At 49.9% G+C, this 25,572-nt stretch overlaps 12 protein-coding genes; 6 read left to right on the plus strand and 6 right to left on the minus strand.

Annotated features, from left to right (window-relative positions):
- Window positions 1-224: 224 nt before the first annotated feature.
- Window positions 225-455, minus strand: CHC_T00004904001 (hypothetical protein). Its single transcript, XM_005716394.1, has one exon. The coding sequence runs from the start codon at window positions 453-455 to the stop codon at window positions 225-227; it is 231 nt and encodes a 76-aa protein (XP_005716451.1).
- Window positions 456-574: 119 nt separating this feature from the next.
- On the plus strand, window positions 575-1,209 carry CHC_T00004905001 (hypothetical protein). XM_005716395.1 is given in 2 exon segments: window positions 575-883; window positions 884-1,209. 1 exon segment carries the CDS (start codon window positions 575-577, stop codon window positions 881-883), a length of 309 nt encoding a protein of 102 aa, XP_005716452.1. The 3' UTR covers window positions 884-1,209.
- Window positions 1,210-6,027: 4,818 nt separating this feature from the next.
- CHC_T00010120001 (ArfX2) lies at window positions 6,028-6,757 on the plus strand. XM_005716396.1 is given in 3 exon segments: window positions 6,028-6,055; window positions 6,056-6,634; window positions 6,635-6,757. 1 exon segment carries the CDS (start codon window positions 6,056-6,058, stop codon window positions 6,632-6,634), a length of 579 nt encoding a protein of 192 aa, XP_005716453.1. The 5' UTR covers window positions 6,028-6,055; the 3' UTR covers window positions 6,635-6,757.
- Window positions 6,758-6,795: 38 nt separating this feature from the next.
- On the plus strand, window positions 6,796-8,375 carry CHC_T00004907001 (hypothetical protein). XM_005716397.1 is given in 2 exon segments: window positions 6,796-7,254; window positions 7,255-8,375. The coding sequence occupies 1 exon segment, from the start codon at window positions 6,796-6,798 to the stop codon at window positions 7,252-7,254; it is 459 nt and encodes a 152-aa protein (XP_005716454.1). The 3' UTR covers window positions 7,255-8,375.
- Window positions 8,376-8,945: 570 nt separating this feature from the next.
- Window positions 8,946-11,990, plus strand: CHC_T00004908001 (hypothetical protein). The gene has a single exon (XM_005716398.1). The coding sequence runs from the start codon at window positions 8,946-8,948 to the stop codon at window positions 11,988-11,990; it is 3,045 nt and encodes a 1,014-aa protein (XP_005716455.1).
- Window positions 11,991-12,043: 53 nt separating this feature from the next.
- Window positions 12,044-12,709, minus strand: CHC_T00004909001 (hypothetical protein). The gene has a single exon (XM_005716399.1). The coding sequence runs from the start codon at window positions 12,707-12,709 to the stop codon at window positions 12,044-12,046; it is 666 nt and encodes a 221-aa protein (XP_005716456.1).
- A 100-nt stretch (window positions 12,710-12,809) lies between these two features.
- CHC_T00004910001 (hypothetical protein) lies at window positions 12,810-14,249 on the minus strand. XM_005716400.1 is given in 5 exon segments: window positions 12,810-13,123; window positions 13,124-13,253; window positions 13,372-13,572; window positions 13,669-14,114; window positions 14,115-14,249. The coding sequence occupies 3 exon segments, from the start codon at window positions 14,112-14,114 to the stop codon at window positions 13,124-13,126; spliced, it is 777 nt and encodes a 258-aa protein (XP_005716457.1). The 5' UTR covers window positions 14,115-14,249; the 3' UTR covers window positions 12,810-13,123.
- Window positions 14,250-14,413: 164 nt separating this feature from the next.
- On the minus strand, window positions 14,414-18,358 carry CHC_T00004911001 (hypothetical protein). XM_005716401.1 is given in 5 exon segments: window positions 14,414-15,009; window positions 15,127-16,258; window positions 16,259-16,434; window positions 16,691-18,012; window positions 18,138-18,358. 3 exon segments carry the CDS (start codon window positions 18,356-18,358, stop codon window positions 16,259-16,261), a joined length of 1,719 nt encoding a protein of 572 aa, XP_005716458.1. The 3' UTR covers window positions 14,414-15,009; window positions 15,127-16,258.
- Window positions 18,359-18,503: 145 nt separating this feature from the next.
- CHC_T00004912001 (hypothetical protein) lies at window positions 18,504-19,019 on the plus strand. Its single transcript, XM_005716402.1, has one exon. It carries the CDS (start codon window positions 18,504-18,506, stop codon window positions 19,017-19,019), a length of 516 nt encoding a protein of 171 aa, XP_005716459.1.
- A 2,215-nt stretch (window positions 19,020-21,234) lies between these two features.
- On the minus strand, window positions 21,235-22,923 carry CHC_T00004913001 (hypothetical protein). Its single transcript, XM_005716403.1, has one exon. The coding sequence runs from the start codon at window positions 22,921-22,923 to the stop codon at window positions 21,235-21,237; it is 1,689 nt and encodes a 562-aa protein (XP_005716460.1).
- A 311-nt stretch (window positions 22,924-23,234) lies between these two features.
- CHC_T00004914001 (hypothetical protein) lies at window positions 23,235-24,045 on the minus strand. XM_005716404.1 is given in 2 exon segments: window positions 23,235-23,790; window positions 23,791-24,045. 1 exon segment carries the CDS (start codon window positions 24,043-24,045, stop codon window positions 23,791-23,793), a length of 255 nt encoding a protein of 84 aa, XP_005716461.1. The 3' UTR covers window positions 23,235-23,790.
- Window positions 24,046-24,064: 19 nt separating this feature from the next.
- Window positions 24,065-24,715, plus strand: CHC_T00004915001 (hypothetical protein). The gene has a single exon (XM_005716405.1). The coding sequence runs from the start codon at window positions 24,065-24,067 to the stop codon at window positions 24,713-24,715; it is 651 nt and encodes a 216-aa protein (XP_005716462.1).
- Window positions 24,716-25,572: the final 857 nt, after the last annotated feature.

A 25,572-nucleotide genomic window follows, 5' to 3' on the forward strand; every position in this document is an offset into this window, starting at 1 on the left:
GGAGGGCGGTGGCGGGAAGTGGGTAAAGTGGTGGAGTCAAAATTGTTTGGTTTATTAGTGCACGTGTAGAGGCGTTTGAAGTGAGATGCAGGCGCAAGCGACAAATTGAAACGCGACATCGACCATTCGCTGACGAAATTAAAAAAATGTCGACTTATTCTATTGGCTCCCGCCGCCCGAGCAACACCTGCCCCGTCTTAACCCCTCCCTCTCAATCCAACACCTCACCCCAACTCACCTTCAGCTCCCCTCTTCCCCGTCGCTCCCGTCGGCCTCTCTCCAGATACGCGCAGAGATATCTCCGCCTCGCGCGCAACTCCACTCCACTCCTCCGGCTCCCCGCCGTCGTCGCGGCCCCCCCCCCTCCCTTGCGTTCCCCCCCTTCGGCAGCGCCGCGACCATGATGCCCGACGAGGCGCGCAAGCCCGTGCCGACGGGATCGGAGCTAGTGTCATCGTTCCAGATCCTGTCGCTGGTCGGCGAGACGCTGCGGCTGATTCACGACGGCGCGGACACCACCGCGACCACGCGCGCGCTCACGCAGCTGCGCGAGCGCTTCGAGCGGTGCGAGGGCATGCTGGACCGGCTGCCAGGCGGGTGCCTAACGCGTGCGGAGCAGGTGAGGGAGATCGCGCGGTTACACGAGGAGCTGGAGCGCAAGCGCAAGCTGGTAAGGCAGTATGCCGAGCACGACCTGGTCGCTCGTGTGCTCGCGCAGAAACCAGTCGCACCGCAGAAGGAGGAGATGGCGATGGAGGACGATGGCGCCGAAGAGGCCAATGAGGAGGCCGAGGATGTGATGATTGATGAGGAAGTGTTTGCCGATGTCGACGGTATGGGGAAGGACGTGGGGGATGACGTCCTTATGGGGTTAGATATTTGAAGCGGTGCGTGGACGGTGCGGGGTCGGATGCCTCATGGTTGTATGTATGTATGTGTGATTGTTTTACTTGTTATTGCAAATGAGTGGGAGGTTATATATGAGTTGCACGAGTTGTATGGAGCACGAAGCGGGCGAGAGAGCGGGACCATTCCCTACCAAAGGTTTTGGGAAGAAATCACAGTTGTGGCGTGCAGAAGTGGTTGCCTGGCCTCTGGCAGAGGAGCCATTTGGTATAGAAGTGGTGTAAAATGTACAGTATCTTGGCTCTGTGAGCGATAAATCTTGGAAATAGGCCTAGTGTCTATTTGACTTTTTTTTTTCCTGAATTGAGAACAGAAAAGTCCTCAATTGAGGACATTTCAAATTAGAACCTTCTGACGCTGGACAGCATGCTCTTAAATAATTTAGGCGTTTGATAGTGAAACCAGGCTCATTTTTGAGGCAAAAGAACAAGGGTTTATTAGGGTATGGTATCTTCCGGGAAAAATGTGTTTCGGTTTGGCTAAGAATTACCGCCAAAATGTGTACTGGGTGCATCCAGGAAATAAAATTCCGCCACTTCGCCACTTCTCACCCAATCAGAGGTCGTGAAAAGTGGCGAATATTCGCCACTCCAGGCGAAGCGGAGGGACCCCCCTGGGATGTCTCCACTTCGCTACCCGACGTTTCCACTCCGCCACATTTGGCATGCATCGTCCTCGCCACGCTGTTGCTGCTCTCGCAGCGTCTACAGCCGCATTTGTCGCGGCTCTGGCGACTCTCACAATTTTAAAGGCTCCTCGCCGAAAAAGAAGGTCACGAACGGCACCAAAATACAAACGGGCTGCCCGTCTTCGCCCAGAGCGTCATGTGCAAACGAACACCATGAAACCCTAGCGTGTGTGAAAGGGCGGCCGGCGTGTGAGCAGGAGCCGCTGGCGTGTTTGTGGGGGTGGTCGGCGTGTGAGCTAGAGCTGCTGGCGTGCTTGTGGGGGTGGTCGGCGTGTGAGCAAGAGCTGCTGGCGTGTGAGCGATGGCGGCCGGCGTGTGTTCGAGGGCGTGCGATATGTGTGTCGCCGGACTGAGACTCGTAAGACCTCTTGGCTGAGGTCTCCGTGGAGTAGAGTCTGGGTCCATTGCGGTGGTCCATGGGATAGAGCGACATTCGACATACTATGTTCTTATGTCGCATATGGATAGATGTCATGAAATAGGGTTGTTTTGGCCATTCCCAGGACGGGAAACAGTATGTATTCTACTAAAAAGAATATTCTTTTGCGGGTCATTCTTTTAAAGAGAGACTACTGTAGTGTCTAGACGACAAGTGACCCCATATGAGGTCAATTTTCAACTTATTTTTTCTCGACTTGTGCCCAACATGAAGGAGAAAGATACTCTCGCCACCGCAGTTGACTTCTGCGTTGCTGAAGGGTGGAGTTTGGTGAGATTTGCCCGTCTTTTCCAGCCATTTTTAGAATGCATAAAAAAGAAGCTTTTTTGAATAACCTCAAAACGTTCTGTGTTGATATCTTTGAAAGCAAAATGCCTGTTTAAAACATGAACCGAATATTGTAACTTCACTAGATTCTTAGTCTTTCTGTGTATTTACAAATTCTATCCCAATGTTTTGCAATATGTTCTTGCCGAGGGCATATACGTCAAAGAAATGGTGTCCAAGCTGACTTTATAGAGTTTCGATTTAATGTAAATATTTTTGCAAAAAAAGGCGCCTCATATGAGGCAAATCGCTTGTCATCTAGCTCTAGACACTAGCTACAGTAGCTAGAAGAAAGAGAAACCGGTCTGCTCTCTATTAGAACCCATTATCGAAAGCATGTTTGACTTTCAATTTACAAAGGCGTCATGAATACAGTATTGGAGACATGGGTGTCATTCAACGAACCTTCAAAGGCTGTACTGTAGAAAGGAAACACATGCGGGTCGGTTCGTGCAGCTCAGGTGACGTGTCCAGCGTGGCATCGCATAGAAGGAAGATAGAGAAAGCAGTCTGCTCTCTAGTAGACTCATTGGGGAAGGTGTATTTGAGAAAGGAACAAAGAGAAACCGGTCTGCTCTCTAGTAGACTGATTAGGGTAGGCATGTTTGACTGTCAAATTTCAAAGGTGTCAATGTCCTCTAGTGGAGATGTTTGTCAATCATGGGAACCTCTAAAATTGAAAAAAGCCCATACGTGACGGTCGATTGGTGCGGGTTCGGTGACGGATCTAGCATCTTACAGAAAGGAAGAAAAAGAAACCGGTCTGCCCTCTTGTAGACTCATTGGGGAGAGCATGTTTGACTATCAAATTACAAAGTCGTCATGCATTCTTCAGTATTGGAGACATATTTGTCATTCATACGAACTTCTAGGGCAGGGCTGTAGAAAGGAAACACGTGCCGGTCGATTGGTGCGGGTTGGGTGACGGGTCCAACATCACATAGAAGGTAAGAAAGAGAAGCGTGTGTGCTTTCTAATGAAGTCATTGGGGAAAGCATGTTTGGCTATCAAATTACGAAGTCGTCAAGGACTCTTCAGTACTTGACATGGAAGGCGTTCGTACGAAGTTGCAAAGGCTGTGGAAAGGAAACACGTGCCGGTCGATTAATGCGGGTTGAGTGGCGGGGTCCAAAATCACATAGAATGTAAGAAAGAGAAACCTGTGTGCTCTTTAATGAAGTCATTAGGGAAAGCATGTTTGACTATCAAATTACAAAGTCATGGACTCTGCAGAATTGGAGACATGGAAGGCGTTCGTACGAACATGCAAAGGCTGTAGAAAGGAAACACATGCGGGTCGATTCGCGCGGCTCAGGTGACGTGTCCAGCGTGGCATCGTACAGAAGGAAGATAGAGAAACCAGTCTGGTTTCTCTATCTTCTCTCTAGCGGACTCATTGGGGAAAGCATGTTTGACTTTTTAATTACAAAGGCGTCATGGACTCTACAGCATTGGAGACGTGGTTAATATTCGTACAAGTCCAAGACCGAAGAAGGAGACACGTACGGATCGATTTTTGCGGGGTTAAGTGACGCGTACCATATCGCACAGAAAGAAGGAAAGAGAAAGCGGTCTGCTCTCTAGGTAGTGGACTCATTGGGTAAAGCATGTTTGACTTTTAAATTACAAAGGCGTCAAAGTACTCCAAGAAATAGTAGCAAAAGCTGTAGAAAGGAAACACGTGCGGATGGATTGATGCGGGTCAGGTGACGGGTCCAGGGTGGCATCGCATATGTGGATGATGAAGTGGTCAGGGGTGATCAAGAAGGAAAGCGGATGAAAAGGGGGTGATCTTTGGGACAATGAGAGGATGGAGGGTTCACTAGATGGTGGGTTTGCGTGTTTGTGCTCGTGTGAGCATTGTTGTGAACGTAAAGAGGAGGGGGAGGTGTAACCCTTTTTCTTATGTCCAGATAAGATGCCGAGGGAGAAGGACTAGGAGAAAGATGATGGGAGACAGGTGTTGAGAGCGAGATGGTGAAACATAGAGGGGCAAATACGTGCGAGCTGATTATTACAACATGCCCTATGTTACCCATCTATCAATTCATGATTCCAGTCATCTATCTATTCGAAGACACCCTGATACTGTATGTATGGTGGCGGACACACATAGTTTTTCCACAGTTTATGTGGGCTATGCTGGGAGACTTGTCATACGAGACAGTCTGGCAGTGTACGCTGTGTACACTGTACACTGCCGGAGTACACTGTACAGTACTTGTACGCTACAGTACAAGTGTCTTGTATCTGCCTGCGAGCTGACACGGCGCAGCAATGGCGCAGTACTGTATGACACGTGAGAAAAAGATATTTTCGGACGGGACAGGGAGGAATGGGAAGTATGTGATTTTGTTGGGGAATGGAATTGCGGCGACTGTGTGGCGCGGCAAAGCGGAGAGGTTTGTTGGAATTGGAGATTTCACTCTGCGGCAGGGCGGTGTCGAACGGGCCTCAGGCAGTGGAGATTTTTAGGCAAGGGGCTGCATGCAATCTTGTTGCAGAGGCGGATAGAGTGAGCGAGAAGTGGCGAACGGCTGAAAACGGACGCCCGTTGAGATCGAGATTGGTGTTTGGGCTGGGCGAGTGCGGCACGTGGGGTGGTTTAGAGATTTAGATGTGAGATGGAGATGAAGCGCGAAGCAGAAAGTGGAGCATGGGGGACAAAAAAGGGGAATGTACGGCTGAGAAAGGGATAACGCGCTGGGGGGCACAGGCGGGGAGAGGGGTAAAGCGAGGTGTATACGAGGAAGAGTAAACGGAAGTAGGAATCGGAAGTAGGGTGGAGGGGGAGTAGTTGGCGCGAGGATGGAAGGCGTCGCGGGCGACGGGTAAAAATAAAAGTGCGGCCCGGAAAACGGAGGGCGGAGAAACCGGGTCGAGCACCACGCCTCGCGGCAAGGCGGAGACATACCAAAAGGCGATTTGGGTATGCGTCGTTTGGACCCAGATACGTCGCCCCTGCCACACGAACTTCCCCGGTGAGTGGCCCACAGCACGCGCCCCGTGTCCGCGTGCTTGCTCCCCATGTATCCGGTTCCGCCCCCTCCCCTTCCCACCCGGTCCCCGCATGCATATGCACACTAGTGTAACCAGAAGACCTCTTCTTGTGTTTAAAGACCAACCACCCCTTCCCTCCTTCCCCATCTCCCTCCTTCCCCTCCCCCCTCCTTCCTCCGACTCAACTCCACTGCTTTCCGCAGCCAAAGTACAGCCACTTCCCCACCACCCGCCCCGCTCCTTGCGCACATTCGTCTTTCTCGCCTGGCCCGCAACTTCCCTGCTATTCTTGGTTTCCGCTCCGCCACATATGCACACCAATTCCTCTCACACTCTCCGTACTTCCTCACCCCGTTACTCGCATCATCACCCGCAGCCTCGCACCCCCGCACCCTTCTCACCGAGCCCTCCGTTTCTTCGCTCCCACCCATTTCTCCTTCTGTGACTTCCAAGACAATACGTTCCCCCTCGACTTTTCGTCGGTCCTGTCCAATTCAACCAAACCTGCCTCCCCCGCAAAGAACGTTTCACCCCTATCTGCATAACTACCTGTAGATTCCTCTACTCACAAACACACACGTAACCACACAAATTCTTCCTTCTCCTTCCACTTCTCTGCATCCGTGCCCTCTTTCTGCTCGCCCCAACTGCCACCTAAGCACTTGTTCAACTCTTCACCAAAAAAACTAGTCATCATGGGAGCATGTATGTCCGCATCCCACTTCCGCCACGCCGGTTCCCGAGGTGTTCTCGTCCTCGGCCTCGACGGTGCAGGCGCCACCACTATTCTCTACCAGCTGGTACTTGGAAAGCGCCTTGAAACTATTCCCACTCTCGGTCTCAATCAGGAGAGCGTCACTGTCGATGGACTTGAACTCGAATGTTGGGATATTGGTGGTTTAGACCAAGTCCGCACGCTGTGGCGCCAGTATTCTCGCGATGCCGATGCTGTTATCTTTGTCGTCGATTCCTCAGATGTCGAGCGTTTAAAACTCGCTTCTACAGAGCTTGCAAGTTTATACAAAGGACACTCCAAGCGCAACTCTATCCAACATGACCGCCCGCTCCTCATCTTTGCTAACAAGCAGGACACTCCTACTGCTGTCTCTACCCAGCAAGTGGAAAAAGTACTCAAGGTCAATTACATTCACGTTGACACTTTCCGGATCTTCCCCTGTTCTGCTAACAACCGCGAGAGCTTGATGAAAGGTATAAATTGGCTCGTTACTGAACTCAAGGGAAGAAGCCCCGTTAGGCCACACGGAGACGCCTAGAAGTTTTGCGACTCGTTGTTCACCATTTCTGTCAACTTGTGCGTCTAGGTGTGTTGCTGCGAAGGGGTGTTAGGATGTATTTTTCTTATAAGATAAACTCCGCCTGGTACACATTACTTCACTACCGCTTCAATATCGCCCACACTTCTTGCTTTTCGCGAATGCGTTGCCCTTACGACCCTGCGATTCTGACAACTCATACTTCTTACCGTGGGTGCCACCTCGACTCTCTCAGCCACACAACAGCTGGTAAATTGGTGATGTGCTTGCTATCAGAAAGTGCCAGCTTTCTCAGGCTTCCTCGCTGTGGAACAGTGAAAAACCTGAAATTAGCAATGTCATGGTCGACCAGTGCGAGTCGTTCTTCAAGTGGTGGCCGCTCATATCCATGTCCGTCTTTGGACAGTAGGAACGAAGTCCTCGGACAAACCACTTCTTCACTCTCGTGCTCTCGACTGGTCAAAAACATCAGGGATGTCCGTGGCGGGAGTACAGCAAGGTTGTTCATGTCACGTTTTCGAGTCGGCTTGGGATTGCAATACTTCAGCAATTCCCTTCCGATGCTCCCGTTCCATGCCAAGACTGTTTTCACAATCCCTGCTTCAATAATGCGTCGATGAAACTTGCTTACCCGTTGCACCTCGAGCGAAAACCGCACAATCGGTTTAGGAAGAAAAAGACTTGGAAATTTGTTGTTTTGAGAAATGAGCTTCTTGATTGCAGCCATGGCGTTTTCTCTGGGACTCAAGGCATCGGCGACGAGCGCTTCTATGCTCGGCAGTAGCTTTTGCACTATATTTGAATGCTGACAGTATGGCTGGAACTTGGTGAGAATGCGTTCTAGGGGGGTGCTCATCATGTTCGTCATCTTATCCTGAGTAGTACGATCACCCCGAGCACAGGACGTAAATGGCCGAGAGCCAGTCAGGTATAGACTGTTGTTCCAGATGTACGGGACACGAGCATCCCTTTAGAGAGACAGTGGCACAGAAGCGTATACCCGGCGAAGAGCGAAAGAAAAGAAGAAAAAAAAACGTTTTCGTTTCGCGACGGTGATCAGAATTTGCGACGCCACCAGGCAAAACGTTTTGTCTTCCTCAACCTCTGAAACCTCTGAAACATAATATTTGATTACCTTCTGAGGCGAGGTCTCCAGCGCACATGTTCAGTTACAACTAGTTGAGTGCCCACTTTTCCTTTTGAAGCCAAAGTCTTCAATGAAGCATCTGTGGGGTCCTGTGCGGCTTCACTTGATTTTCCATGATTGGTTTTCAACTTCACGACACCGAAACGAGAACGATGCGCTACAAGGAAAAGACGCAACGAGTTCAGCCTGCGAGAAGGCTCCATGGGAATTTGTGCGAAATGTCAAGAGGTTAGTGTATTCTCACTTACTGTCTCAGCGCTCTCCGTTCACCAAAGCGCATAATAATGACTCTAACTGAACCCTTAATGACTTCTTTTTCTTCCTCCCAGAAACGTGTTCCCGGCTTCGTATCTGAAAGTGAAATTTTTTTCTCATTGTTGTGTGGGTGGTAGGGGAAAGAAGGAGAAGGCATGTGGGAAGTCGCTCATTGATATCACTAGATGGGAAGTATATCTTACGAAACAGTGCGAAGGGGTTGTTCACTCGAGAAACGGGATTCGGCAAACAACTTCTCAGAGACGTGCAGATTGGAATAAAGCTATATCGGCTATTCTCGATGGGGATTTCGACCACATCCATCTCCTCCCTCAAGAACATCTCTCCTCCAACACACCGCCGGTCTTACCGTCCAATATGTTCTACGAAGACGACTACGCTGGGATTTTGCTCGGTTCTTTTGTCGCGATACGGAAAACGAGACCAAGAAAGAAGATGATCGTTGCTGATATCATGTCGTAAGTGAGCACTGCTTCCATCAAAAATTACTGCGAAAGTCGGCGCAAATTTTCTTCCTAACAGGTCAGGCCAACACCCGTATCCTCTGCCCACAGGAATGTTTTATTCGACAAAGAGCTTCTTTACGCAAAATCAAGTTGCACCAATAGTGCAGTTGATGAGTTCGTCAGACACAATGGATGTTTTGAAATCACCTGTTCGATTTGTTCCAGCTACTTCCAGGATGCCGCTGTCAAATCGCCCTGTTCAATCGCTAGTGTACCTCGAGAAAGTGTCGAGCCTGAATCTCCAATCTTAGAATCTGTTATCAGAGCAAAATACCGACAGCGAACAACAACGCTGTGTACCCAACTATTGTGTAAGAATGTGGACTACTCCGACTCAGATACGAACTCGTTCTTCACGATGCACAGAGTTACGATCACTGAAATGTGCAGAAAGATTGCGGGCATTGGCACACTTGGACTTGAAAAGCCTTCCATACAAGTGCAGAAAACTCAATTCGAAGAGCAATTCTTTGTGAAGCAAAGAATTTCGCATTGCGAACGACTTCAAACCCCGATCGTTTGTTTGGGTGTTCTTCTTCGACAGAAGGATCAATACATGAGCATCCAAAATATTCTGCCATTGCCTCTGATGCTGAAGATCCCTGCTTGGAACACAGAATTGGGCGACCTATTAAGATACGTGAGACGCCTTCGTACATACGAGATGGGGTATTGGTGCGAAGGTTCCAGGGAAATCCTTAGGAAATCTCGATACTACCGAAAGCACTTAGTATACGACATTCCTCCACTTCACACGCAGCGAATCATTCATCCATGTCCAGCGTTGGCCAAAAGGGATCTGCCATTATATTCGTTGGAAGCATCCGAACAAAACACAGAGAGGACCAGCGCCGTGTTCGGAGTTTTTCACGAATTGACGAAGAAGAAAAGATTTCCGTCGAAACGATGGCTCAAGTTTGCTCGAGCCGTGAAAAAAAGTGTCGCTGAAGAAAACCATTTGTCGAATAAGTGGCGAAGGTCAAGGATTCGAGAATGTATAAACACCTTTGACCCGCCGAAGCGAAGGCACAATGTGGCAGGCAGAGAGACAATTCAAGCGATGTATTCAAAGACACAACAGATGGGAAGGGCAGAAACTCCTTCGAGGGAAACAGAAGAACAAGAAGAGGAAGGGTCTCAATCGTTTGAAAGCTTCTTACGTGCTATTGTTTATTCTGCTGAAGACAGTGAAGCAATCAGAGCTGACGATGGTCCTCTTAGCACTCTTCTTGAGCTCGGTGCACAACATACTAAGGAGCATGAACGAAACGCAAAAGGGTTGAGTCCCAACTTCATCAACCGGAAATCCCATAATTCGGTTGCTAGGGAGGGGGGACGGTTATCCCCTCTCGGGGAGCTTCAGGAAGGAGCTGAAAGACGGCATGATGTGGGCACAAGGCAGGAGAGTGGTAAATTGTTTTTGGAAGCTCCCGAAAATCTAGTTTGCGCATCATCGAGTTTGCAACTCGCGGCTCATTTCCTTCGCTGTAACGTCAGAGGTGTCGTATATCTTCCACCGCAGCTATCATTTCTCTCCGCTCTAGCAGTTATTATTAACTCGTTCCTCTCCGAACCAATGTGCGATCATCGAGTCGCAGTAGTATGCGAGCCAAACGCAGGCATGGGAGAAACAGTGAATTCATACCTCGATTTTACCTTCGACGGGAAAGTATCTATAGATGTTGCAAGAAGAGCAGACTTTGCGACACACCCTCCACTTGCATCTCTAACCAAAAAAACAGCACGTGTCGTCATCCTTGACAGTTTCGAGTTTACAGTTTCACCGGGATTTGCTCTTTTGGTTGTGTTTGCCCCAGAGGTGTCATCCACCCTATTTGAAGGTCCACAAAGCCTGAGCAGATCTGGAACGAAAGTTTTGAGTGCAGCATCCATATGGAAGAGCATACCGTCGGTTCTCGTCTTGCCTTCTTATTTTCATGACACAGTGATATCGTACTCGCAGAAAGTGCCTCGTTTCGCCAATTTGCTCGACCTGAAAGACACATATTTCATCCTGGAAAAAGATGACATAGAACATCTTCTCTTGCTCTCACGGCGAAGTTTTCTGTTTCTTGTTCCTCCGCGGGATGTCCTTGAATTCATTGCCTTATTGGAAACAGAGGCATCATCTTTCTTTCCAGCATATCAGAAAATTGCTGCAGCGGAGCAGTGCAATACAGGCGGCTGTATCAGTTGTTTACAGGACGTCGATATCACTGTTTTAGAAAAACATCTCCGAGAGGAAGTATCACACCAAAGAACTGAGACTAGCGGATATACCCTGGAAATTTTGTACAGTCTCCGACAAGCTCGTTCTTATGCTCTTTACGATGGATACAACGCGGCGGTAGCGTACTTAAACCACTATTCTCAGGCAGCGTCATCCAAAACGTTAGCGGCTTTACAAAGTATTCTTGCAGATGTTCCTGCGCCGGGCCAATCGAGCGACAAGAATTCTTCTGAAACACACCCAGTGGCAACGGCTTTGGAAAATAGCTTCTTGAGCATGGAAGGGGAAATGGAAAATCAAGCAGCATCGCTCCGCTCTATTCATAGACGATCGAAATTTCGAGTGCTCGTCATTACCAACAGCAAAGAGTCTTACGATGGCTTAATCAAAAGCTTGAAAAACTCAAGATATATCTTGAAAGCTGCGGACGGTGAAATTGGGTTGTGCGAGCTTCGGCATCTCTGGAACGGAGTTGAGAATAAGAGAGGTGGTTACAGAAACGAGGAGTGTGAGGCATCTACGAAATTTTCGCATGTATACCATGTCGTGAATGACAGAAAAGGAAGATCTCGTGATCATTTCCTTCCTCCACTCCTCATGCAATATATTCATGCCGGTCGCACCAAGTTGATTACTGTTGCCGTCGATGAGACTCGTACACTCGAAAGTATTCACGACCGTGACGTGACTCTATATCGCGAACTTAGTGCTGCCGTGCAAAATATTGAGACACGTGAAGCATGCCGAACCCTCTCGTATGTTACGACCATCTCACTGCTTGACGTATTGGCCTCGGTAAATCGCCTTGCTTCTCCCTTCGAGAAAATCAACGGGATGAGGCCAGCCGAAGCCGTTTCTCTTCGAGACAGCACAGAAGGAGCTGGGACGAATGTGATACTGGCACCGCATAGGGACCTTACAAGACAGGAACGAATCAGACAGCAATCGTTCATCGAGACTGACGTGCACACGTCCGCTGCAGAGATATGCATGTCATCGATTCCCAATATTCGACAGCTGCTTAAAGCAAAACTCAATTCTGCTCGGTGCGAAACGAACAACGGTATTTTGACTGTTGTTGTTAAGGTTGCGGTTGGCGAGAGGTGTACCCCTGGCACTACTTTCATCCTTGCGGCCATAGCCAGCGATCCAGATCTTCTCAAGCACACGAAAGTGACGACAATTTTGGAGACGTAAAGCGCGTTTTTTATTCGCGCACTCTGTCTAATATGTTACGGTACAGTATTTAGTTAACGTTCTTTGTCATGTGTGATGAGGAGTTCATCGGCATTTTCGAAGTCAAAGTCGATGCGACATACTGGGCATAATGCCCAATGAATCTTTGCTAGTCGGGCTGCTTTTGACGGACCTTCACGGTGCACGAGGCTGGCTTCCTTCTCACGTCTTCTCTCTTCGATATGGCTGCGATAGCCCCGATAACATGCCATATGCATTACATGAAGACATGGCCTAAGCTGCAGCGGCGCTTCTTCACCGCTTCCATCAATTTCAACTTCCTCGATGCACACTGGACATGGATTGGGCGAGTTGCGATCTGCAAGAAATTCTTCTACTCTCTGCAAGGCGCTGAAAACATGGACCTCGCCATAAATGGAACGCTCTTTGGCATCAGACTGAAGCAGTTCTTCAAGCTCTCTGATTTGTGCACTTTCTAGACCACGGGACTTTGATAGACTGAATTGAGCCGGGCTTGTCGGGTAGGATGCCGGAAAGGTGATGAAGAGCTCAGTTGCGGCAAAACACCATTCTTCGCTCCTTAGCCCAACATTAGGAGTTGCTTGGAAGCGAATTTGCGTGACATCTGCCCCTGCCGCAGAAATCTCAAGTTCAGGGCCGTAACTAGCTCGGAGTATCTCAAGCTCCGCACACAACGGGTTTGTATCATCTGACATCATGCCGGACCATTACGACAAGGTGAAGTGAAGGAGGCCTTGTAACTCTGACATACCAAGGCTGCTTCGGTTTGGCTATTCTTTTATAGATGCAAAAGCTGTTCTCGCATCTGCAGTGGCGTGAACTGCGTCCGTGGTGCGCTGTACTAGCGGAGAGTAGCACTGCCTCACCACGTCGACCACGTCGACTAGCGTAGACCAGCAAGGATGTCCGTGAAATAGAACATAGAGGACGGGAGTAGGACAGGTCTGAATAAATTGCATATAAAATAGCTACATAGGCACATTCTGTGAGGTCGTGGTCAGCTGAGTCAATCGCATATGTTCGGAAAAACAGTGCAATGTCTCCCTCGGCGGAACAAAGAAGATGCGATGTGGCCATCTGGCGAGCTCGACTCATGAGCAACAACGTTTACGCTACGAAGAAACGCCAGCCGCTCGTAGAACAGTCTTGAAGTCAAACTTGTCACCGTCCTCATTGAATGCGACAACAGCATCAAAATTGCGCCGAGGCCCTAAGTAAAAGTGCTTCAGGAGCTCCATCAAACTGATCGCCCATCACACAGAATAAGAAAGTCAAGAAGATGTGTGAAAAGGTTAGCTCACCATCAACAGCTTGCTTTCGGTAGCAGGCTAAATCACGGCCAAGGAAAGATCTCGCTTACACTTTTGCCTCCTGTACCGTTAGCTGGTTCGTGACTTCTCCACGCAGTAGCGCTACGCCCTTTGTCTCTAACATTTCATCAAACATCGTGATTGTGAGGTAGGGTTGCGCACCCGCTGCGTTCTGTTTGTAATCTTCTAGATACGTCATAAAGCATTGCTTTCCTTGGAACTGCACCAGCAGCGTGAAGTAACCATTCCCTCTGTGGACACGCAATCATACATCCGGTAAGACATTACTGCGCGCATGCCTTCAAAAAAGGGAAAATCGCGTGATCGAGGGGATAGAAAATGCTTACCTTGGCACGGGAAACACAAAATGTCTGCAACGTTCTGTTCTTTGCAAAAGCAATCCATATTCTTCAAAAGATAGCGTGTCCCCAACTGCAGACTTGTGGTCTTTGTGGTACTCGTTCCAAATCTCACGTACGCGAGGAGCTCCATGCTTTGTTAAAAGCTGTATCTTGACAACCTCACTGAGTTTGCGTGGTCCGGGGTAGGAAAAACCAGAAACCGCAGCCGATCCATCAGACCCGGGGGCTGTGCTGAACTCCCTTTTGATCGCTAGTTGGTGAGAGCAAGCCGGACTTAAATGCATTGGTCTTGAGGTAGTGGATGGGTGCTCTGAACGAAGCAGTTGGTGAGTCCGCTGAAACTGACGAGTGCTAGTTGATACGGACCGAGAACATCGCTGCATTGCTTGAGCCTTTGCGGACAGTCGGAGAACGGATCGCATGAATGACATCGCGGTTGGCTACGGTACAAGGTGATCAGGCAACGTTGTTAAGCGATGATCGCGGTCAGATAGTTGGGGTTGCTAAGCAGAGCAAACAAGAGCGCAGTTGAGACCAAGGGGAAGTAACCTTTCCTTAAAGGCATAGAGTGCCCATGGATACCTGACATAAGCATGTGAGAGCTGTCCTTGAGTGCAGCACCAGTGATGATGGAAACTTTTCAAAAAATATTTTCGTTGTTTTTTGGTCTCCCGTATGCTCGAAAACAAATGGGGGATTAGACCCGACAGACGAACTCAGAGCAGTTAAGGCCAGCTCAAAAACGATCGGCGTCATGAATGGTTGCAGATGTATCAGATTCTGAAACACAACGCTCGTGTTCACGATGGGAATACCGGCATTCACGCAAGCGGCAGGTTTGAATAGGGCATTTTTGCGGGTCGGATATGTCCGGACAAGACTCGCACGAAGACCACATGGATCAAGGCATGGCTATTCACAGTTTAATTGCCACGCATTCTGCGCTCATGCCCACCAAAAAGCACCCCAAGCTGCTCAGAGAATGAAAATGCACACCTCTCCAAAAACTGTGCTTCAGGACATTTCAATTACTCGCGTCGAATCGATCCTGAAGCACAAATTTAAGGATCGTTCGCTGCTAGCACAAGCATTGTCTCACCGCTCTCTAATCAACAACAACTTTAAACGGTGCGATTTAATGTACGAAACTGACAAAGGTCATTTCCGAGAAATCGAAGCCAACAACGAGCGGTTAGAACTTCTGGGAGATAGGGTATATGGCCTTCTTGTCATGGAGGGTTTGTACAATCACCACGCTACCAAAACGGAGGGCCAGTTGAGTACTCTTTCGCACTTTCTTCTATCTCGTGACCAAGCGCACAAATTCTGCGAGTACGTGTACCACAACATGCGTCTTCGAGATTATTCTGTCCTTAAAAGATCTGTCATGAACTAATTCCGTTTTGTTTAACTTGGATATGATATTTGGCTCATCTCTCTTGCTTTTCGAAAATCAGACAACTGGGACTGGATCAGTTCCTCTTGCAAGCGAAAGAGTTACGCGGCCAGAAAGGCTCGCGATACGGTGATATGTTTGAAGTAAGCTACTCGAAAAGGTTTTGTGGGGTTTTATATGTTTTGGAGGAACCATGTGCTCACTTATTTCGAGGAATCTAACCAGATTTCCTTCCTCATGGAACTACGGATATGCGTATGAACTATTTCTACAGGCTTTGCTCGGTGCCCTCTTTCTCGATGGGGGATATGATGCGGCTCTAAGATTCTTTCAGTCCCAAATTTTACCTATTTGGGAAGTCGAATCACTCGGCCGTAAAACTTATATGTGCAAGAAACAAGAGCTCCAAGAGTACTTAGTGAAGCAAGGCCTCCCTGGAATGGCATTAGGTACGCGTTTCAAGTATATTGAGATCAGGGGAGACTACGTCAAGCAAACATTTACGCAAGGGATAGAGCTTTTTGGGCGTCGCGTGAGTATCGCGTCTGCTAAAACGCGGGCAGCAGCTGATCAAGCTGCTGCATCGCAATTACTATCTAATCTCAAAAAGTCAAAAGTGACATGTTTCTTGATTCGGTTAGCAAGAGACGCGAATGATCATGACTCTTTGGCTAAGTTACAGGCGATTCGAGCCGAGCAGGTGCGGGCGGACAGCTCTAAAGCCCTCTGCGGGAGCCCTTCGCGATAGGTGTCGTAAATAACGCCTCTTCCAACTGCCCTTGAAACCCAGTCCAGTTCGCTGCGCATCTGGCATTCGTTGGCCTGGGACAGTTCTTTGATCTAAAGATAGACACTGGTCGAAATTTCCTCTTCAGCTGCAGGTCTCAATTGCATTTCGTGTTGTAATAGCGCAACTAGATGACGGCACAAGAGAGTTGGTCTCTCATCGACGTCTGCTCACTAATTCTGTACCACAGACAGTCGTGAAATCGGCTCTACCTCTTGTGGGTATCTTCTTCTTATTCCCGAACTGGCCGCATCGTACCCCTACTTTGAGGAATTGCTCAGGTGCATGCTAAATGCAGTTTGAAGGACTCATGCAACTGAGGCTATGTCGCCCTCGCTTTCAGCTCAAGGCAAACGCGTGTTTAACCCTGATCTCTGATAAGCGTTTCTAACTCAATCCTGTGGTCCTGCCCATGCATTTGGATACGATTGCGTTGCAGTCGCCTCACAACTCTGTAGGTAACGTAGAAACAGGCGCCAAAACCAAGCGTGCGCAAGGCAAAAGACGTTTCTTCCCATCAGAGCATGATCATATGCCGTCGATCTAGAGTAACACAGCAATATTGGTTCTCCATCCTATGCTTCAGTATTCATGATGGTTGCAAAGGCACAGAACTAGTGTAGCGGGCGAGCGCAGTGTGCGGCAACGAGGTCGGGTCCACTTGACTGCAGGCGCAGACTTCATTTTCCTCTCCAGAGGTAGTTGCGTTGGTTGATTTGCGTCCCTGTCATTGCCTCCGAAGGGTATCAAACGACGTGTGAATGACCACGGCGTCTGGACATCGGTAGTTGTTCGCTCTGACAAACAGGTTTATCGCTCGTTACTTTTCGACGATTTGAACATGTCTGCTCTAGCGATTTTGTCGTCCAGGCCTTCCACAAGACTCAGTGAGTCCTGAACGACGGCCATTCGCGTACTGATGCCACGATTTTGACTGTCTGCAAAGTCTGTAAAGGGCTGCAGTGCATCTCGAATCCCCGACACATGCGCTCCCATTTGCTCTTCGAGTCGGCCACGGAGCTCATTCCGCAAACGGGTGCGGGTACTCATTACACGAGCTCTAAGCTCTGATCTGAGTGACATTCTCTGCCGTGGAACAGTCGCCAGCCCTAGGACTCCGAGAACACTCGCGACAACTGGAATTGTGGGGTCTCCAAAAAGCATTGCCGGTGCGAAAGACGACGAGTTCATCAAGAACATGGACATGGAGCCAAATGAAGCGAGGCCAAGGCCTGCACTGAGCCGTATAGACTTCGAGATTCTCTCAGCGATTTTCTTGCCTTCTCTTCTAGAAATGTATTCGTTGGAGAGGTCCTCCGAAACTTCAGTCAACCGAGTTACTAAACGCTCTTGACCGCGTGTCCCTTCGATATCTCTACCGGATGGATACTTTGAGAATTGCAAGGATGAGTCTTGAGCATCAATCCCCTTTTCCTTGTTCATAGCAGCGATCTCCCGAGCTCGCTCCCCTATTCGTCGTGAGAAGATCGCCGTTGTCTCAGTAAGGTTTTGAGATGACATGTCAGCCAGCCACTCACCCAAGCTTTGCACTTGTCGCTGCACAGACTTTCTCATTCCGCTAACTACTTCTTCCTCGAAAGCTTGCTCCATCGCAGATTTGTTATACAGGCTCCAAGCGTTGCTCACGCGGACGTGTGTATCAAAGAAAAGATCGGCTTTGTCGAGGACCTCCAACAGGACATTATCTACACGGGCAAAATGACCTGGATATCCTTTTCGTAAAGTTTCTTCGTGCCGTCGGAGCAGTGTTTCGATTCTGTGGACCGTGTCCATGTCTGCGTCAATGATGGTTTTGTTTCCGGAGAGAACGGCGATGTACTTGCCTGCGACGGTTTTTCCAACGGACGCTGAGGCTCTGAGCTTGAGACGAAGTCGTTCGATAGAATCCAATTCTTCGTTTATGTACTCTTCAAGCTGGGCAAGGCCGGAGGACCCCCAGCGTTTGTCCTCTTCGTCGGACGTAGCTTCCTTTGCTTGCTTGGCATGTTTCGCCGAAAGAGCGAAGAGCCTGGATCCGTTGCCAAGCAGTGCTTTTGCTGAGGAAGACACGAAATCGACGACCTCTTGTTTAGCTTGGTTCCCTTCCAACAAGTCTATTTTGTTGAGGACCAATACCACTTTCTTCCTAAGAAAATGCGCAATGGCAGAAGAAAACACGAAGGAGAAAAGCATGAACGTTAGAAGCCCACAACCTCAAGAACAGCAATCGCACACGGCACACATTGAAAATGACGAACCGAGCGTTCTTACCCCCACGTTCGAATGCTCTCCAAAAAGAGCCTCTCGCTCTCACTGAACGGCCTATCGGCGGATGTGACGAACAAAACGATATCGCACAGCGGCAAAAACTCCTTAGTCAAGGCCTCATGGCTGCGATCGATAGCGTTAGTGCCGGGCGTATCGACGATCTGCAGCCGACTGGCGAGGACTCGGACGGGCTCGCCCCGCACCAGCACGCCATGCTCATCCATGTACGGCGAAGATGACTGATCGGCATACTTGAGCTTGGTGACCTTTGCCGTTGTCGGGGTGGGCCCCTCTGGCAACACGTCCCTCCCCAGCAGGGCGTTGATCAAGCTGGACTTTCCCGCATTGTACTCGCCCGCCACGACGAGCATGAAGAAGCCATCCCCCAGGCGGGCGATCTCCGTCTTCACCAGGCGCACATCACGCTCCGACGCCTCCGGTATGTGCTGTATTGCTGCCAGCACAGCGCGCAGGGCCTCGCGATGGGCGTCGATGAGGGCCGAAGCCTCGACGTCGAGACGCAGTCGGAGCCCTTTTTCCCGCAGTGCGGCATCGGAAACGGCAGCTACGTGTGACGGATCCCCCTTGTCGCCCGTGGCTGAGCGCGTGACTGAGCGCGTGGCCAGCGCGGCGAACCCCTGCTGGCGCGGCACCGCGCGGGCAAGTGGCGCCGCTTGGGTGATCTCCGCGCAGGCAGCTGCCAGCGCAGGGGATCGGGGATGTAGATGGTTGAAGACGCGAGAGGAGCGCCACACGGCGGACTGCAGGACGCGCAACGCAACCATGGCGAGGAGGTGGGGCGGGTCAGGGCCTCCTTTATCAGCTGGGAGAAGGAGGTTGGTGGTGACCCATACGCGATCAACGGATTTGCATGGCTGGCGATGAGGTGTGTCTCGAATGACAGACCCGGAAAGGTGGCATCGTGTATGAGACAGGATGCGACGTGGTGAGACGGTGCGGGAATGTACACGTTGCCACGTGTGATATCGGTGACTTGGCAGGGTCGTGTTGTTTCGTTTCATTCAACCTTCCGGAGAGATTAGCAGGAGATTGGAGGAAGGTTTGGATGCACTTTATGTTCCCCGAGATGTGTATAAAGGAAAGCATCGACTCACTCCATTAATTAATCCTTTCAGGCAGTCGCGGCTTTCCAAAAGCGGCCACTCGTGACACCGACAAATGAAAGGATGGATGGGAGGAAAAAGGTGAGACCCATTCGTTTCGTTTATTCCCAAACCTCGCATGCCCACCTGTAGTCGTTCACCAAACTAACTCTTCTCCTCCACACACTCTAGGCGCCGCGTCGTCGTCGAGAAGAGGGACCCCATCGCTCGCCAGCGCCAGTTCTTCGCGCGACGCCGCAAGGAGCAAAACCAGAGGAACCCAAATCCTCAGCTGCTCCACAATCCACTCGCACGTCCGATGCTCAACGACTTCCTGCAAGCAACCAGAGCACCGGAGCGCCGCAACCGCCAACCCTTGCGTCCGGCCAATCGTCCTCCGAAACGCCCATACCGCATCAGCGCCGACTTGCTCTTTCTTGCCGATCCTAACACTTTGCATTCCGCCGCTGCAAGTCCTCATCCGAAGAGGCGAAAGCACATTCGCGACGAAAGAAACGTCCATGCCGTGCCACCTACGCCATCTCCGCGCATCGAAGAGGACGCTTCCGACCTTATCCGTCTCCAGCGACTGCATCATACTGAAGCTAATACCAATGACCTGCGAATTTTTGAGGACCAAGAGGAGATCACCCCACGCTTTAGAAACCCAACTCTGCCATCCAATTTTCTAAACAGCGAGCACACGGGGAATACTCGCAAACGGCCATTGAACGCTTCAATTCAACCGAATCCTCCTCATGCGCATCGCCTACAACAGGAGCGCTCCAGAAAGCGTTTCAAACCTCAAATCGCAAATCAAAACCTTAGACGCCCTCGTGAAGACGAAAGAGAACATTCTCCACAAGAGAGAGTTGACAGTATCCCAGACTCACATCGCCGTAGTTTCACAAGAGCTTTTCGGTTCCGACATGATACTGGGCCCCCTTGTTCTGAAAGTTCTGCTTTTGATCGCATCCCTCTCCTGAGCCCTTCTCTACGTCAAATCGAGACACGGATACACCGCCTTGATGATGAACAAGTGCCAGACTTGCCGGGTTCTTCCGAAGTATATCCACTTCGAAGTACTTCAAACGGTCTTACAGGCCTGGAGGAAAGGGTCACCCAACAAGGCTGCATCGCCAGGCCGTTGCAGAACATCCACACCGAACCACTCATGCTCGCTGACGAGCCAAGTGAACCGAGATCAAGGAATCGTCATAAACAGGGTTCATTCCCAGGCTGTAGCGCTGAACGCTTGTCCCGCAGAAACACCTCCCCGTTGCAAGCGTCCACCTCGAGTAAGGACTGGTATCGAGAGAGCAGTCATCCGCTTGAAGAAAACTTTCAACGTATGCCCCTCGCCGAGAAGTTTCCTCATATAGAGATTGACTCGGAACGTGGCAGCCCATCGAGCCGTGAGAACACAATATTGCAACCACGCGACAGCTTCCAAAACATTTTGAGCAGAGACCCCTTTTACCTAAACGTGCTCAGCGCGGAGGTTATCCAAATTGAGAATGAGCTGCTTGACCAGCCCGATGGAGATGTAAGGACGTTTTCTATGAGGCAAAGGAGAAGAGACCGTGGCACAAATAAGCAGAATGATGAGCCCACGCACCGCCAGCTTCAATCAGTCCGCTCCAAGGAAGCGGTACCTCTTGATGAGAATGAAATGAAGGAGAACAAATCTCTAGCGTCAAATCCCATTCGGCAAACGCAATCAAACCCTGCCCCCGATAGCCAAAATGTACAGAGACCAAGGGACATAGACCAGCAAGAAGTCACCGTCGAGGTTCTGCTGAACGCCAAGAATCCGGTAACGGACGCCATTACTCCGGTCTGGAGTGAATCCACAGAGCGGCCTCGAGGCAATCTACGGTGAACGCAATACTTTTGTTCACGCAAAAAGCGGAGGTACAGAGCTGTACTGCAACTTTTGTCTCCAGGCAAACTTTCCTCCGCCAACATCTGTACGCCAGCGATGAGCCTATCCCCTTCTACACGTCATCTGCAAAGCATCTCTTGAGCCGAAACAATGCTCGTTCCCATTCAAACAGGACCCGCGCAAGCGCGACTTCGTGTGCAACTCCAAGCACTTGCATTTCTTGAAACGCATCACAGCTCAGGGACTCTAATAGATTAAAATCTAGAGAATGAATTCTTGCGACGTTGCCACGCCTTATATGCCGATCCCATACTGTTTGGTAAACCTCAGAGCATAGAAACGCTGCATTGCATATGCGCAGGAGAATTTGTAAGCAATCGCGCTCTTTCTGATCCAACTGGCAAGGGGAACTAACGCTCAAGTCAAACGTGTTCATATCCCGCTCAAAATGTCGCTCCAGCACGACTTCCCGCACAGCGTCCTCATAAAAATCCTTCCGCCGCGCGATAGCTTCGAGTTCAGCCGCTCTTGTCTCCCCGCACCGCGTCATATCTGCTATACATAATGCGACGTCAATAGCACCGGCCTTTTGGACGAGTGCCTCCACATCCTTTCCAGGCACACCAAGAACATCAGCAGTAAATTGAAGGCATGCATTTCGAGCCGTTTTTGGAGCAGAACGCGCAAGCTCATGGAATACCTTTCCGGATTCTTCAAATGTCACTGGGAGAATAGGCACCCCGAACTGATCAAAGTTTGGGGCGTATAGTTGGTGTACTTCATTGCAAGCAAGCGCGAAAAACTCATACAGACTCTTTCTACTTGATATGGCAGGTCCTGAGTGGGCAATAGCTGCCTCGCAGCTCAGGGCATGCGTGCTACTGAGAAAGTAGTTGATACCTTCGCATCTCTTCCTGTGCGAAGTGTCACCAAGAGCCCCAACTTTTCTTCGCGACAACTCTCTCACAACTTGATTCCCTTCACTAACAGTTAGCCTCAATGCCAAAGGCCAATATGATCCTCTTGACAATGACTGGTCTTCGACCTGTGCAAACATTCCCTTACTAACAATCGTTCTCTCAGTCCTGTACCCAAGCCTTGTTACGTCCTGCAGAGCGACCACTCGTTTCGGTGTCTTTGTCGAAGTAAACCGCTCCATGAGCCATGTATGGGCGAGCTCTCGTTGCTCTGTTGATGAAATGAAGTACTCTGAATTGTGGATTTCATTCCGGCATTTGGTGGTTGTAAGGCAGGCGATGTTTCCCGCAGCGACAGAGACATTCATGCTCTCCACGAATCCCATCATCGGGACAGTGAACAATTCATCTGCTTCTGATTCCATTTCTGCCGTGACGCCATGCCGTTCGTTTCCAAGAACGAAGGCACATTTCGATCCTAAATCTACTTCATGAATAGACTTTGCATCAGTCCGTAGAGAGGACACAAAAATCTTGTACCCAGCCTGCCGTAGTGCACCAACACAAGACTTAACCCCGTCATATTCCTTAATAGTTACCCATTTGTCACTGCTTTTGGAGACTTTCCGAACAGATACGTCCTTCTGTATCATCTTGAGGAAGGATTCGTATCGAGGAGGTTCAGGCTGTCCTCCCTTTGGATTCGGCACGTATTCCTCTGGCTGCGCAATGATGTGCAAATCTTGCAATCCCCACGCGTCGCAGGACCGAACAATTGCAGCAAGGTTATGTGCTCCAAAGACACCATCCAACGCTAACGTGATATGACGAGACCGGTTGCGTAGAACCTTCTCAAAAAGGCTAGCCCGTGAATCAGAAAGCATCACGAACAGTTTGGCATCTCTCTCTGTCAGCATTCTTCGAGACACCATTTGTTCTGCAATCTTCGCGGTAGAAAGACAATCCAGGGTACTTGGAGGCGCAATTCTGGCATCGCGAGTGCCCCGACCTGCAGCGGACAGAGAAACCCTTCTTGCCTGACATGATGTTGACTTTTTGACGCTTTTGTCTGTCGGTAGGGAAGCTGGGTTGCTCAGGAATGCCATCTCCTTGGCTTGCCGTACGCCTAAAATCTCACGAACAACGTGCGCAAACCGGTTGGGGAAAGCCCACGTTTGAAATGGGAAGGTTGAGATCAAAAAAATGGGATCATATTTATCTCAAGCAAAGCCACGTTTACAAGAAGGAAGTGCAACTTATGATCGTGGTGCTCTACGGACTTAAAAAGGCCTCGCACTTCGTAGTCTTTCCTGCAGAGATCATCGGCAAGTTCTAGGCGATTCACATTAGGCCTCCCTCTGCATCTCTGGATAAGTAGCTATAAATCGGAGCAGGGTTCTGGCAGCAGACGCGAGGACCCGCAGATCGTCACAGCCCGTCATCGAGAGAAAATAACCGTGGGCAGTTCCTTTGAGGAAAACTACCACCGCGATTGCTCTGCGCTTGCCTGGCCTTTGCGAATATTGTTCAAGTGTTGAGGTATGGTATAGTGACATCACACGACCCTTATTCACACTCTAGGAGCGAGCACAATCGCCGCCGGTGCGGAGCAGCGGTACGGACGTTTCCTGTCCAGCATCTACAGTTTTCTTGACCCCAGGGAAGTATCAAAAATTGCAACCACGTTGCACGACGCAGATCTGAGACGTGGTTGCAGAACAAATATCAAGGAGCTAGTGGCGCTCTCTGTGTTATTCCATATATTCCATGTAGTAATCAATCGCCGCCGAAAAGGCTGCCATTCCGCCACAACCCACGGCCATCTGACTAGCCCTTGCCCGATGCGGAATGCTCTGCCTAGGTTGCGACGACATGACAGCGCCCGTAACACATCCGCCGATAATGGAATTCCAAATGTCATGCCTCGCCCTGACCTTTTCGACGGTACATTCAGCGCCCGAAAAAACGAGGCCAAACATCGCAAAACTCTTCGCATAGCTGCTCATTGCGCGCCCGGCTTCCTTCATGCCGACGCGCAGTTTGAGGGCGGCAGAACCCTCCATCTCGACGGCCTTGTCCACTGCCTGGGAATATCCCCCGAAGAATAGGCCAAACAGTAACCCCATGACGCCGCCCGCGGTGCCGGACAAGGCCGCTTTGAACATGCATGACTCCGTGCCTTTGTTGATCATGACGAGCCATGGTGGAGGTTTCTGGAAGTCGGCGGGTGGCGGGGGGGGCCACATGAATTGCGGAGTGTTATCATTTGGTTTGTTGTTGTCGAAGATGTCGCTGGTCGACAGGTGGCGCGGTGATTCGCCTGATGTTGTGAAGGTGCTAGAAGCGACCTGTTCGGGGGTTTCGTCCTCAGGCATCGCCGCTCGCGTTCCTGCAAGCTGTTTCGATAAAGATGACTCAGTGCCCCGAACGAAGCCCGAATTGGAACCTCAAGCCGAGTCGACCGTGATGTTTCAAGTCCTTTTACCCGAATACGAGGACCACCACGAGAACAAGCAAGGCCGTCTGGCATCGTCGCTGCATCAACTGAAGCTCACGGTGCAATTTTGCGTACTACAGTACCTGATTGGTCAGTGTGGATCAAATTTGAGGCTCAAACCTTTCACGAGAAAATTACTTCTTGTCCATTTGACCACTTGGCATGTTTTGCATGAATGATACACCCTCCTCCCTTACAGATCTGTAAATATGAAAAACGTGGACAGGTGTCATTTGGTTTAGTAGAAGCTAAATACTGTACTGTACACCCAGGTACCGTAATTGGTGTCACTGACACTAATTCAGTGATGTATTCTAATCTGCTGGCACAACAAATACTGTCAGTGACACTATAACCGTAGTGCCACTAATTTAGGGGAAACTGTAAATACTGTCACTGACACTATTGTTTTGCACGCTTTTAGTGTCACAATTCTAAAGGTACACATGTATTAATCAAAACTGGAGGGGGTCACAGCGTCTTCCTGATCGGGGTGGACTGCCTCCCCGTCGAAGTAACGACGATGTTTTCGTATAATGTTTGCAGTTTAGGGGTTAACTGCTTCTCTTCCCACTGTCCGTTTGTGTTGAGGGCCAGGCCACACATAATCATGGCCTTTCAAGCGTACGATATCCCGTTCTCATCGCGTTGCCTGTTGACACGATCCGTAGCCTTCTTTGCCAGCTCCAGGAAAAAATTGCTTTCCTGGGTTCTTGATCCTCCCCGATGCATCCGTTCATTGGTTGTTCATGATTTGATTCATCTTGTACTCCTCCCAGAGCGACTGCCATTCAACTTTGATTTTTTGGATAATAAACGAGTTGCATGGTTGCAACAGGTGCGTTGTGTTCGGTGGGAAATAGGGCAATTTCGTGTTAATCTCTCTCAAAGCTTTTAATTGTGCTTTCGTCTGATTATGGCAAATGCAATTGTCCAGGAACATCGTGCGCTGCCTCTGATGTGGAAGCCGTCACATCACCTTCCGTTCCTGGAGCCACTAAGGCAACACTGTTTTATCAACTCCCCCTTCGGCCCT

The sequence above is a fragment of the Chondrus crispus genome, genomic scaffold, assembly GCF_000350225.1.
Source record: "Chondrus crispus Stackhouse genomic scaffold, scaffold_259, whole genome shotgun sequence".
NCBI lineage: Eukaryota > Rhodophyta > Florideophyceae > Gigartinales > Gigartinaceae > Chondrus > Chondrus crispus.